The sequence below is a fragment of the Cyanistes caeruleus genome, chromosome 1 (genome assembly GCF_971803275.1).
Source record: "Cyanistes caeruleus chromosome 1, bCyaCae1.hap1.1, whole genome shotgun sequence".
NCBI lineage: Eukaryota > Metazoa > Chordata > Aves > Passeriformes > Paridae > Cyanistes > Cyanistes caeruleus.
The window spans coordinates 111,907,861-111,922,615 of record NC_141701.1 but is presented as its reverse complement, the minus strand read 5'-3'; the positions used below and the strand labels follow the sequence as shown (position 1 = coordinate 111,922,615).

General features: G+C 40.5%; 1 protein-coding gene across 2 annotated transcripts in view; it reads left to right on the top strand.

Moving 5' to 3' along the window:
• TGFBR2 (transforming growth factor beta receptor 2) overlaps nt 1-14,755 on the top strand; it is a 59,157-nt gene that overhangs the window by 14,320 nt on the left and 30,082 nt on the right. For both annotated transcript variants that reach the window (XM_086850646.1, XM_086850637.1), the window contains 2 exons: nt 12,511-12,682; nt 14,342-14,532. In XM_086850646.1, the coding sequence (XP_086706772.1) occupies nt 12,511-12,682; nt 14,342-14,532 (363 nt within the window). The remainder of the gene's footprint in view (nt 1-12,510; nt 12,683-14,341; nt 14,533-14,755) is intronic.

The following is a 14,755-nucleotide window of genomic DNA, read 5'->3' as shown; positions in this document are numbered from 1 at the left end:
CCTTAACTTAAATTCCAGATCTCTCAAATGTTCCTCGAGTTCAGTTTCTAAATAAAATCAGATATTTCATGCTCCTTACATTAGTAAGTTGTCTTTTTATGTTAAGCTTAAACCAAGATCCCCAAGTCTAAAATTGTTACTACAATTTCTGCATGCATAACATCCTTGGTTTTGTTTTGTTACCTTGTTTGTTCATTAATGGCTGGGAGGGACAGATAGTGGCAGTGAATGCACTTTTAAAAATCCCACTAATATTCTCCTTTTATCTGGAAAAACAAATATTTATAAATCCCTCTGATTTATGTAGCTGTGTAACGATTGCAAGTTTGAAAGAACAGTTGTCTGCTTAATCCATTTAAATGCTTATTTTGACTGGGCAGCTGTGAGTCTTTGTGTGCACGCAGCTTCTCCCCACACTTACTGGAGCGTTACAAAATACCACGGAAATTCTGGTTTGGTTCAGCAGCAACCGGTGTACACACACAGTTTTCTGTTGTACAGATAGAGACTCTTGCCATGCAAACCTCATCCTAGTTTAAGATGGCCTTAGGAGCTGTGGTCAAGGCCAGTTTGCTCTGTCAGCTCCCATCCTGGCTGTATGATCCTTGCTGAGATCATACCTAAAGAATGTGGGTTCTGGATGGAGGCAAAAAGCACCCCCTAACTCGGCTGGAACACGCTCTGGCAGTGACACAAAAGGTGCAGTTGTGAAGGGTCAGTGCAGAGGCTCACTACAGAGCTGTGCATGGAAAAAGTGCAAGAAACTTCTGTTCAAATATCTCTGCCTAGGTGAAATTAAAACACTGAATGGCAGGCCTGCGATTTACATGCTCCAAACCATGCCATTGTACATAAAATCTTTTTATGTCTTACTCATGCTATTTCTGCCCCTTGTGCTTCATAATTCTGAAGTATTTCCTACTTGTAAATGTGATGCTTAAACTGATATTTGAACAGATGCAGCCCATTCCAATTACCATGTTATATTTTATGATTGCTTTTGCTTTTGGTTTTTTGTGGGTTTTTTTTAATCCCAAATCCACTATTTGAGTTTGGCCTTGTTTGACTAAATTTTTGTCTGCTGTTCCATAGGATCTCAATTCCAGTTTAGAGAAAGGAATTGTAGTCAGAATCAGAATCTTTGAAATCAGAGATACAAGTTGCAGTTCAGCAGAAGTTTCAGAACAAAAGGTAAAACTTTTGTCTGAGTTTACAGAATATTTTCCCAGACTAGTGGCAGTTTCAGGTAAATATTCATCACACTTTTGCCCCGGAACAAAGCAGAATTGTGTCGACCGATGGAATTTTATTTTTTGTGTTCACATTACAGAACTGCAGCAAAATCAGATGTTTCACATCAGGCAGAGAATATGTGTGCTTCACATGCTCTCTGTCCCTTTAATATCCTTCCTCTTGAAAAAATTGTAGTCTAAAACCAAAACTGTTCTGACTCTTCCAGTACCCTGTGAAGGGAGGCATCTGATAGGTCTCTGTACTGCAGAAGCAACAGTCATGGAGAGTAGTACCTGTCTTCTCAGATGTCTCCCATCAATGTTAACTCCAGACACCGAAAGTTCTTTTTTCTATACTTCAAAATCAAAATAACCTCCAATCTACTCTTCCAGTGGATTTAAACAACTGTGAGGCCTGAGGTGCTTCTGCAGTTATGTCTGGGATGAAACATCAATCCTTGGAGTGCTCCCCAAAGCATCGTAATCCATGCTGATGAGTCCTGAGCAAATCCCATCTGCCCTTGCAGTGATGACGCCTGGCAGAAAAGACTAACTGCAGAGCCCCTGTTTCCTCTCCTGGAAGGGCTGTGACATCTCCTGTCTCAGGGCAAGTAACATTTGAAAGCAGCCTGTGGTTTGGAGGCAGCAGCAGATGGCAGGTCCCCTGTGTCCCTGGCACGTTGGGCAGCCTGACCTTTCCCCAGGAGTAGCTCCAGACATAGCTCCACTGAGACTTTTCTCTGCCCTCGGCAGTGCTACTGCAGCTGAAATATGCAGTTTTGCCTTGCCCCAGCTGTGGGTTACCGCTCCTCATACCACATTCTTCATTGTGTTTGTGTTGTCAGATTGATGTCTAGACTGGAGAGCTCTTCTGGGTCAGGCTGGCCTTTGGAGGGAGAGGGAGGTGTGGTAAGGTGTGGTCTGATCCCTCTGGGAGCGAGGAGAAAGTGAGATGAGGGATGTGAACTAATAATGAGCAGGGGAGCTCATTTTGATGTTTTTGCAAAATTCTTTGTGCAGATATTCCTCTATGGCGTCACTAGAGAGAAAGGGGAAAAAAGGGGGGGAAAGGGAAGATCGGTTGTGTTCACAGTGCTTTAGAAACAAATTTGTGATTTTTCTGAAAATGGTCTGAGGATTTCTCCACGAGGCAGATAATTGTTGTTCCCAAAATATGTTGTTTCTTTGCATCAGAAAGGAACATTAAAAAAAAGATGTCAGAAGAGATGTGCTTGTGAATGGGCCTTTGCAGTGGCACCCCCAGAGGAGGGGTCAGATGAGGGCTCTGTAAAGTTGCATATGGCAGGAGCCTTTCAAAGGGGAATATGGGTATGGCTTTCTGACTTCTAAACCTGTCAGGAAAGTGTGTGTCAGTAGTTTTCAGGGCATACTAGTAAAGCAAATAAAAATGAGAATTAAAGGCATAAAATGGCAAATACAGGAGTGATACTTTTTCTGATTCACCAAGCAACCTGGCTGTATCAAAGGAAACCTGTGGGAGTCAGATGTAACTTTGAATTTCCTGTTTTGTGTGATTTGTCACAGTCTTTGTCTGTGCTTCATTTTCACTGCTTTAAAAAGCAAGCTAAAGTTTTGCCCCAAAGTAGCATATTCTCATAACCTTTCCTGGAGGTAGGTCTTTCAGACCAGAGAGGGTTTGGAAGTGCCTACCAGTCTCCTGAGTGAATAAACAGGATTAATAAATATCTCCCCATCTGCATTAACTCTAGGCAAGCCATGGCAATTTTTAGTTATTATTTACACAGTTTTTTCTATATTTTAGTTATCTTAGTGTGCTCTTTTGAATACAGTAGATGATATACATTTGGCAAGAGTTTAGCTGTAGCAAGGGTTAACTAGTGAGAGTTAACTGTAGCTTCAGCGGAAAGATTTGGCTTTTTGCCACCTGAGTGTTTGTGTGCTGCCAGTGTAGAGAACAGTCTTTAAATAATTTCCATTTTGCATTTGGAAGAGATTATTTTCTGCTGTCTATCCAACCTTCCTTATTACTGCTGAAAATGCTGCAGGTAGATAATCAAGTAATACAAAAACTTTTTTCACATACGGAATTCAGACCTCTTGAGCTTATAGCTGATTATAAAGTAATTGAATAAACCACAGCAACTTTATGTGTGGTAAGTCTCAATTTTGAGTCTGACTAGACTTGTTCCTAATACAACCTGTATTGAGGTAACTTAACAGGATCCAGCTTTAACAGGTTTTGATGATATAAATGAGAACTTTAAAACCTCCAGCCCTTTAATTAAAATGCAATAAACTCATGTGATAGTGTTCCTGGCCAGCACTTAGTTACTTGTAGCCATTCAGAAAGTTAGGCAGGATGAGGCCTTGTACTAAATAAGAGTAAAGTCCTGCGAGAGTGTCATTTGTGAGTGTTTGGCCAAGCAAGTATGTTACTGTTTTTGTTTTGTGTGTGTCTTTGGTGGTGCAGGGGGAGTTGAGGGCAGGGCTCCATCTACCCAGGGTGCTCTGGTGTGGCAGTGAAGAGCCAGCACAACAGTTGTCATTGTAAGGGAAAAATAGGAACTGTACCCATGTGCCCACCGACTCTGTCCATCACAAGATAGGCATTTAGGACTGCTTTTAAGTAAGAAAGTGGTGCCTCCCAATAAGCAGCACTGCTACCTTAAGAATATGATAAATTTCTTTTATGATCTCATGGGCTTTTCATTTTGCATGTGACATTGAGCACATTCAGTAGCCTTGCAGATAAACTGAGGTGCCAGGATGTGTCTCTGTGGAACAATTCATGGCTAATAGAAATAGCTTAGCCATAACATTTCTAGCTAATAAGTTCTGTTCCACCAACACTGGGTGGACTTCTGAATTTCCCTGTTGGAAACTGGAAGTTTAATAAATAGACCCTTGAAAACAGGGTAAATGGCACTTTAAGATCGATGTTCCTCATTACTTTTGTCATAAGATACATAAGGGGAAGAAATATAAATTCAGCTTTTGGAGGGAATATGTGCCTCTATCAGGACAAATTATTCACCTTCCCCATTGCTATTATGAAGAATTAAGAACTCTATCATATTTTGAAGCAGGCAGACAGTGGTGTGACTACTGAGGGAACAGGAGTGGAGAGAAGCAGGTTACTATAAACAGGCTTTCTTACCTGGCTGCAGGAAGAGATGAAATGGGTCCAGAAACTCCATTCAAGCTTCTACCTGTAGAAGGTACAATTGTATGGGTTTGTACTGGCAAGGCTCTGTAGCAGAGAGTAGAGGCACGTTTGCGTTTCTCTGAGTCAGAATTGTTTCTAATTATGTATGTTCTAAATGTTAAGGGGGTCTTCCACAGAGACTCATCTGTCATGAAAAAATATCACAGAAATAGCGGTATTATGCTTGAATGACTGCTGTCTATTTTCAGACCGTGTAAGTTGGAAAAATAATATTTGTACAAAGCTGAAGTGTTTATACTCTTTCAGCCCTGTTTCAAGTGAAGTAATGGCAGCTTTCACTGAGCAGAGGAGAATACAAAGTGAGGTTTAGATGCAGGATATGCTTCTTAGTGCACAGGTCAGAGTTAGTTATGCAAATGTCAGTTCTGAACCATGAATCATGTTTATTCCAACAAAGCAGAAAAGCTGTTTTTGCTGATTTTGAGAACCAGATGAGCATTGCTGTGCTCGATGTCCATTGTATATCTGAAGTCCTGGGAGGGGTTAACCACCAAAGACGACTTCCAGTAAATTCCAAACTCAGTGTATTATGCAGAAAAAAAACCCCTCAGCAATGTAGTCATAATTGAATAAATTTAACTTGGTGTTATATCACATATGGTTCTCCAGTGCTGTGTGCTGTTTACCAGCTTCATTAGGGAGACTGTGGGTTAAAGTCAGAAGATGAAATGTCCATGTAAGTTCCCTATGGGAAGCCATCATTTAGATTTTTTTCAGCATCTTTGCTTGGAGACAGTATTCTTTTGTTCTGCCAACCATGCAGTGCTAAATAGTGGCCAGAAAATATGCTGCAAGTTAAAGAATTGCAGGTGAAAATCCATCTCATTATTTGAGGCATCACAATAATGTTTTCAGAATGCTTTCACACTTCTATTGTACATGCTGAGCTGGAGTCTCCTCTCACCTGCACTGCTGTCAGTCAGGAGTCACGACAGTGAGATCTGTTCTTAGGCATGTTTGAGGCACTGCCGTGCCCTGTACTAGCCTAGCCCATGATTAAAACTGCTAATGAATGCTCATTTTGAAAACAGTGGATAAAAATAGTAGTATTTTAATACTTTAAATGCAAAAATTATTTTCATCTTCAGGATCTCCAGCTTAGTGTGCTGTTCCCTCTCTTATTTGGGTGTCCCTTCCCCCAGCTCCTGCCAGGTTTGATTCTGTGTCTGTGTCAATGCCTGCAGCAATCCCTAAAGCAAAGTTTTGCCAGTTCCACTTGCTGTTAAAAGCCAGGCACGTCTACTGCAGAGGCGAGTTAAATGAAGTTTTCCAACTCCTGCTCCTTTTCTTTCGCCTCCTCCCTCTGCATGGACCTTCCTCTATACTTTGCCTGCTGGTAGGTGAGAAATGTTTGTTTCTCAAATTCAGGGCAGTTCATCGGTGGCTTTCTGGCTTCCTTTCTTCTGCTTTGGCCTTTCTTCAGCAGGGGGTGGCCAAACTACTCCTGGCTAGGTCTAGCTTGTCAACATAGCTTACCTAGTCTGCTGTCTTCTTTCCTAGCAGACTTCTCAGTCATGGCTGAAGAGCAGGTCACATAAACCTGAAAAAAGCCTGTGGGGGCCCCACCAAAATATTCTTTGGTGTGATAGGTGTGACTTGCATTTTATTCATATGATGGGCAAAAGCCTTTACATGACAGGGGGAAGCCATGACATGCATCTCCTCCAAGTAGTTTACAAAGTACTGTGTTGAAACAGGAAGTTATTTTGGCTTTTATCCACTGCTTTGCCCCTGGAATTTGCAAAGTGCAATCAGTACACACGTAAAGGCACAACTTTAGGTACTGACTAAGGCAGCTGTTGTGCTCTGTGGTAGTCAGTGATCTGTGACTATGTATGATAAAGATCAAGGCTGAAAGATTCTGCAAAACAATCCATAGGAATGTGGTTTCCTGGAGTCCTGCCACAGGGATAAACATTCATGGAACCTGTTTTCCTCTGACATATTTTAGTTATACGTAAAAGATAGCACATGTTTGGCTTTACAGAGGCTGTCTCAGCACTCTTGATAATCATTGTTGTTAATCTTAATAGAAAGTCACAAAATCATGAAAGTCCAGTACCCATGGTAATCCTGCTGGGATAACTCTTAGTTGAGATAAAGGACTACACCCAAAGCAGTGAACAAGATGGTGTGAACACTGTGAGCTCATTCTCACATGGCAAAAATAGGAGTATGCACCAGAGTGACACTCCATTTCAGCTCAGATAACATTCAGCTTAGAAATGGCAGCTGCAACTGAAATACTGAAAATACATATTTCATAGGGTTACCCCAAAGGTGTTGTGATGGGAATTACCTGATGATCTGCAGTGCTGCAAGCTCCTGTGATTTCATGATGAGTAATACAATGCAGCTATTTTTCTTGAAGATCCACCTCCTGGATCCAAATGATTTATTTTCATTTTATCTTCTCTTTTATTTTTTAGTTAGACAGTAATTCCAACCTTCCTGCTCATGGCCAAAGTTTCAAAACATGTCTCAAAAAGTACTCCTAGGAGTACAGCCAGCAATGGCAAGTAGGGGATAACCCAGCAGTTGTTTTTTTGGTTGCTTGGGGTTTGGTTTTTTGGTTTTGGGGGTTTTTTTCGGTTGTGTTTTTTCCCTTCCTTTATTTCCATCATCTGTCTGGCTAGTCTTGTGATTTTGTAACTCATGATTTTTTTTATCTTTAGGATTGATTATGTTTCTGTCTTCACTTCCTTGTATTACCACACTGGACATAACCAGTATAATTAAGAATATCCATGGGTATACATCCAGGTCTTGAAAGCAAAGCTCAGATCATACATTTTCCTTGACTCTCTCACTCCTGCAATTAATTCAGCAATATGTGTTAGGCAGATTTAATGAATCTGGCAGTGTCTCCATAACTGTTCCACTAGGGTTGTAGATTGTGTACTGGGGATAGTAGTCAAAACAGAAGTCATGCTGTGTTTAGTGCAGTTCCTGGCAAAACTTGATGTCTTTCTGTTGGATGAGAAGATAATACAGTTTGGATGCTCTTCATAGCTGCTACTGTTCTTTCCAAACACAGATATATGATGTCATGGAGCTATTCTCTTTGGGAGAACAAGGACAATCTGCTTCAAGGCTCTCTGATAAAGGCATCGTCCTCCTGGCAGATTTCTATGATGTAAGATTTCCATGAAGTGAAATCTTAAAATCTCTCCCATCAGGTGGAGTTATCTCACAGCAGCTGAATACTTGAGTTCCCATCCCAACATCTCTCTCAGCATTTTTTTTTTGAGGGGGTGGGATGAGATCTGCCTGCTGTTTTGTAAGTATATGTGTGCCAGAGACACTGGATGAGAGAATAGAAGTGCTGTGACAGGATTTTACAAGATAGGAGTAAGAGAAGTTGGCTGCTGTTTCTGAAATGCATCCTATGGCATAAAAAGTTTTCCAGTGTAAAAAGTTCTGAAAAGACAGCATGTTGGTTTGTGGTTTATTTAATGTTGTTAGCTTGTGAGAATTCTGTAATGATATTAAAAATAAGTGAAAAGTAAACTACAATGTTAGGCCTCAATAGAAGCTACGTATCTACAAACAACAGATGCAAACAATTTCATGCCAAGTCAATAGACTTTGGGTGAGGTGTCCTGTTTATGATGTCCCAAGAAATGATAAATAAAGATGTGAACCATAGATGTTCTGCAAGCCTGGCTCTATCAGAATCCCTGGAGTGGACATTTCTAATGTGACACCACTAGTGTCTCTTCCACAATGTCCAGCCCACATGTTGGCTTGCATGTTCCATGCATTTTAACCATGGCAGCTGATCTCTGCTGAACTGGTTGGCTGAAAGTTTCATAGCCTAGAAACCACAGTCTTTTATTTGGAGCCCTCTCCATGGACAAGGAAGCAAGAAAAGCTAGAATTAGGCTTCCTGTAGAAGTCAAAATAAGAAAACTAACATTAGACAGTGGATGGAAAATTCAAATTTTAGGAGACAAGCACACATTTTAAGAGGGCTTCATTCACCTGTGAAAATCTCTGATTTCTCTTTTGACTTTTTCATTATATTCACTTTTTTTTTGTCATGCCAAATCAAAGGCTTTTCTGTCCACAGTGTTCACAGTGACTTTACTTGTCTTAACAGGAGAAAGCTTGAGTTGGCTCATGTGTATGAAGTGTGCATCAGGATAGTCAAATATTTTTAGAGATGAATATTCAAGTGACTACACGAAGAGGAGCAGTCTGCTGGGCCTGAACCACTCCTTGCTTATGAGTCCCTCAGGGAATGAGTGAAAACACTTTCCCAGGGAAGAATCCTACCAATTTGTCATTCTCCAGGCAGGACTTTGTTGATTAAATATAGGTATGAGTTCATGTGACTTAGAAGAAGACACATCTTTTCAGGATTTCTAAGTCCTCAGAGGCTAGTAGCAGGTTTTGATCAAAGAGTGATGTCAAAGTTCCTATCTAACTCCAGATTTCCTCTCAGGCCATCTGCAGGGTGTGGTTTCAGCATCAGATAGAAAAAGTGAAACTTGGCTTTAGTTTGGAACTAGATGGGTTACCACAGTGCACAAGGCCAAGGAGTAATAACAAACAACACACCAACACCTGCTAGAGCATTATGACATATAGGGAGAGTAAACTGCAGTCTCACTTTAAACCAAATGTTGAAGCAGGGAATAAAATTTGTCTACCTGGGCAGTTTATACAGCTCTTTGAACTGCCACGGGCATGAATAAAGAGTCACTGATCTGTCAGCCTCTGTTAGAAAAATTTCAGGGAGAAAATGCAAGTGTAGTCAGTTCTGGAAGTCCCAAAACTCCATTAGCTTTTGACAGTAATGAAACCTGATCAGAAATTACCTGGTCCTAACTGCCCAACCTTTTGCTACTGTTGCTAGTGGTTAAACTAATGCCTACCTTAGAAACTCAAGGTTTGTGACCTTATAGTGGATTTCTGCTTCCAGATGGATTTTTTCCTTTTTTTTTTTTTTTTTTTTGTTTTTGGTGGGTTTTTTTTGTTTGTTTGTTCTTTGTTTTTTGGTTTTTTTTTTTTAGTCAGGTAGTTTGATTTGGATATCTCTCCTTGGAAGAGGGCCAAACATATTTATTTTCATCCATTTGTTCTGGTAGGTGAGCCTTGGCAGAACCTGGCACAGCCAGGAATGACATAGGAATCAAAACCTTTCAACAAATATAATGGGCTCGAAATATTTTACCTAAGGACCCACCTTCATGTGTCTCTTGGCTCCAGTGCTGTGGGCACTGAAGGAAACTGAGTCATGTTTATGGCAGAGAGATCCATCGTGCCACAGCTGCCATGTGAGCTCAGAGCTGAAAGCAGCACTGATGCAGCTGAAGTCTTTGCAGTTTGAGGAGTGGATGCCTTTCCCCCATGTTCAGTTGTGAGATGCTTGGCACCCTGCCACAGGTTTCCTGTGTACATTTGGGTGAGTCACTTCGCCTCTCCCTCAGTATTTGTCTCTATTTTTATTCCAGGCTTTTAGGACCATTGATTTTTTTTTTTTTTTCTGGGTAGAGGGACAATCCCTCGCTATCATGTTGTTTTGATCATTACTGCAACCTAGATAAATTGTGACAGCTATTAGTTTCTCCTCAGGATGTGGTAAGAGGCACCATCCAGAAGAGATGTCCAATTTGCTATAGTGAGGATTATGTTAACATGTATTTCATAGAACACTACATTCAAGACCTTCTGAGTTCCTACTATACCTACTTCAGTGAGGCTTTGTTCCTCTACATGGCTGTTGCAACACACAATTAAGAACAATAAATGTTTATCTGGGGCTTAAAATTCTGTCAGCCCACAATATACTGCCAGTATTCTCCACCCATGTAAGTGCTCCCAGTGTTGCAGAGGGGTTGACACACTTCCCTTGGAAAAGTAGCAATGTTTATTTCAACAAAGTTTGATAGTAAATGTGACAGTGGTGTAGCAAGCTTTGATGGCAAGGTACACTTGGTTATTTACTCCATAGAGGACAAGGTGGGATAAAACTGTCAGAGACACCCTTGTTTTGAGTCATGAGGTTCAGAAAGGATGCCCTCACATTCTAATCCCCTTTCTCAGGGGGTTTCCAGGTGTGGCTGGATCCAGACCGAGTTCCAGGCTAGGAACTTAAGTCTAAAGGATTATATGTGCACAAGCAGTCCTTTATCCCATTTAACTAAGATTTCAAAGTTTCAGCATGCTTATTCCCCTTATACTTACTGAGTATTTAATGCAATAAGGATTCCCTCAACCTCAAGGAACAACGTGAAGAGGCATCCCTGTTCAAGAGGAGATCCTGGCATGCAGCCCACTGCTGTGCAGGAGAGCTCAGCAGACCCTGGGCTGTTCCCTATTTATGGAGTAAGATGATTGACTTATAGTAGTATTTGCATGCCAGCTGTATTTTGGTTGGCGCATGTTCAACTAGTCCTCAGCTGTTGAGTAAATTTTATGGCCCTCAGCTATTGTGTTACTATCTGTCTTCCCAGAGTCCAGCTTTAAGCCAGCCCTCACAACCTCCACTGTTAGCTCTTGCTTAAGCCAAAAGCCAGGGGGAGCATGCTGCCACACCCAGTGAGCTCATCCTAACCATCCCCTCTGTGTAGCATCTTCTTCTATACCATAAAACCACTGGAAGTTTTGCCACTGATTATAGTGGCTGTTAGATCAGAAACCTTAGATCAGCATGCTACAGATGAGAAAGATATGTGATTTGGATGAAGAGAGGACTTTTCTCTCAGTCCCTCACAATGGTTCAGAAATCCATTGAAAATGTTAGCAAGAGGCCCTTTTATTTCCTCCTGGAAAAATCATGTGTATTTATTTCCTGTAATAAAATAGTTTAATGGTAGTAAAGAGTGAAGTTTCTAGAAGGAAAAAATTGATTTCCCAGCTAATTGAGTAGAGAGGGGGAAATTATAAATCCCTAGTTGCCTATTACAGGTTGACTAGCAACATTTGGCCACAGAAAGCAATATGAACACAGTTTAAACATGCAGATGACTACATGAGAAGGGCTGCCCAGTATCTCCTCAATGTGGTTCACCCTATTTTTCCAAATACATTGCAAAATGAGTCAGACTGAAACCATTGTTGATTATCTGCTCCACTTCAGATAGTTGCATGTTCGTTTTAGCTTTAGGAAGACGTTTGTGTCAGCGTTTTCTGTTCCTTGTAGTTCCTTGTAGTTACACTGTCTTTTCAAAATAGTTTTTGAGTTTAAAGTATGTTTCCTCAAGTTCAAACACTGATACAAAAAATATCTCTTTCCTTACCGCTGCCACACTGAAGCAGATGGTAAGTTCTAAGACTCAGAACCAGAAGCATGTAATTATTCAATTACTGGGTGCAGAAAAGTAGCTGTTGGGTCAAAGCAGGCATCTACAGGACAAGCTGTCATTGCAAGTTAGTTAAAGTCCCCTGCAGTTAGGCCAGTTAGACTCCTGCAGTAGATCACATGAGCTGCACAGCTGCCCTATTGCATTTCTAGCTTGAGTTTCACCCACAACCTCTGGCAGACCATCTGTCTTAAGCTCAAAGTCTGTTCTAGCTCTGTGGTCTTTATGTGTGAACAGTGATCAGATTAGGGATGACACCTAAATTATGCCTTAGGTTAGTAAAGACAAAATTGCAAGCTTCATCCTGATGCATGTTATAATGATGTCACACAGCTAATGTGCGTTCTCACCGTGGAACCCGCAGTTACTGTGGCACACAGCCCGTGATGCAGTGTTATGCACGGGGGACAGATACACTGCCTGGAGTAAGGCAAATGGGTGAGTGCAGAGGAGCTATTTCAGTACAAACTGCTCTTGGAAAATGCACCATTCTGCAAATTACGAAGCAACTTTTGCTCCCTCTGAAGTCAATAGCAGTTCATTTTGCTTTTTCAAATTCACTTTGATTAACCTGGTCTTGACATCGTGGCACTTTCCTTGTTGTAAAGAAAATTGGTAGCTGTGAAAGATCAAAGATTTTCTAATTTAAGGTAGGAGGAAATGTTTGCTGCTGATGAAAACCTTATCTTCATAATAAGCAATAAAGCAATCTGATCATCTACCATTATTGAGTTCTGAGTTTCTTTTTTTTTTTTTTTAGCTGAATTTACATCACCTGTAGACAGAAATAAGGAAAGTGGACTGAAAATGTCAAACCTATGCAAATTTTGTGATATTAAAATAACAACCTGCTCAAACCAACATCAGTGCAAGAGCAACTGCAATATCACTTCTATCTGTGAGAAGAGCAGTGAAGTCTGTGTTGCTATATGGTAAGTTATTTCTTCATACAGGGGGACAGGAGCACACCCTCATTCATCATTGCTTAGTACTTTCCTCGATTGCTCTGATATTCAGAATGTCCCAGGCTTTGCCCTCCCGCTTCCAACTCATATCTCTGCACAGCATACCGAGAGTTGTTTGAGGTTAACAATTCTGATATTAAATGTTCTGGGGACTTTTTTTACTTCTAAAACAGTCCTGTTCCAGCTTAAGCTGTTATTGGAAAAGAGACATGGTTTTGTGCAAGCCATTAAGCTGTATCCACCCACAGCACTCAAGAGCAGAAACAGATTTGAGGCTCAAGAGAGGACAGTAGTGACAGTTGCTGAACAAAGACAATTCTCTCTCAGGTTTCAAGGGAACTAGATTAAGTAGATTTATCAGAAGAAGCTTAATGCCTTGTATAGGTAGAAATACTTCTTAATGGGGAAAAAACTCCTACGTAGGTAGAAACTTTGATGTAGGCATGAAGCTTTTTGTGTAGCCTATGTCTAGGTTCACAGAAATCAAGAGTTTAAGACCATGAGTTGTAATCCTTTTTTAGGATTTATTTGCTTTAAGTTTGTGTTCCAGTCTAAAAACTGAGGCTTTCCTTGCCCTTCCATAATGGGAATCCAGTCCTACCAAAGAAAGCCAGTAACACTCTTAATGAGTTAATAATTGGACTAAAGGAACACAACTGAGATTTTGCAGCATTGCTGCTGATTTAGTAAAATAATTAGAACCACTTACAGAGGGACATAACTAATTCATGTGCTGAGGGATTAGTTGTGTCCATTGACTTGAGATGTTTGGCATAATTGAAAGTAGGCATTTCAGTTCAGTCAGTCCAGTGTGCTTTTCCATATTTGTCCCGTGCTTCTTTAGTAAGTCATCGGTGTCTATCATTGCCATGAAAAGGAGCTGCTGTACAATTTGAGACACCTTTTGGATTTTTCATGACCATTTATCCAAAAGGCAAGTAAGAGAGAGAACTGTAAAGTGCTTTTTGCCTTTGAGTCTTTTGTCAATGAAATTAAATCTGTGGACCAGGACAAAACACAGGAATATGGTCCAGATTATCAGCTGTAAATATTTCCCTGAGTGTGAGGCAACTCTAATTTGCATCAGTTTTTATGACTGGTATTTTTCTGGGTTTTTTTTTTTTTTTTTTTTTGGTTGGTTGAGGGGTTATTTTGTATATAACTCCCTCAGTGCACAGTTTGTGGCTGATTGTAGGCTTCAAAAGCAAAATGAAAAGACCAACTCACTAGAAATTCCTCCAATTTTGAGGAAATAATTCCGTTTTTATCGTAATTTCCCACAGATTTTTACTGTCTGTTCAGTGACCACGAAAACCAAAAGTATGTTCTGAAGTTCATAGCAGTTCATTGAGCATTAGCTTGAATAATTCTAAGTGAGATTTTCAGAGGCACTCTTTTGAGCTTAGCGGTAATATGATACAGGAATAGCTGTGACATTGTACAAATGTGAGGAGTCCAGGCAGTGCCAAATTTACCCCCTTCAGGAAAGACAGAGAAAAACATATGATGCTCTTTAAATGTCATTTATATTCACAAAAGTGGCAAGTTTTGGGCAGGCACGGTCCTGTCTGCTCCCTTTATAAAATATTCCTTTTTTGATTTCAATTTTCTCCTTTTCTTTTGTAGGAGACAGAATGATGAAAATGTGACATTAGAAACAATATGCCACGATCCCCAGGAAACTCTGTATGGTCACTTTTTGGATGACTATAAATCAGAGCAGTGTTTGATGAGGGAAAAGAAGGATGATGGGGGATTGATGTTCATGTGTTCCTGCACAGGTGAAGAATGCAATGATATGCTCATCTTTACATCAGGTAGGTTTAATAATTCACCTTGCATTCCTGCATTCCTTGCAAGTCGTATTAACTATGTTAATATTAGCTGTGTTAATTAAGCTTGATTTGAAACCAGATTTCCTGTTTCCTGATCCATGGTTGTGTGACCGATGCTTACTTGGGTGATCTTGAAAGGATTTGGAGCCTAAACTGGTATTGGTATGAGCACAAGTGGTAGACCCAGTACCATTAGGGTAATTCT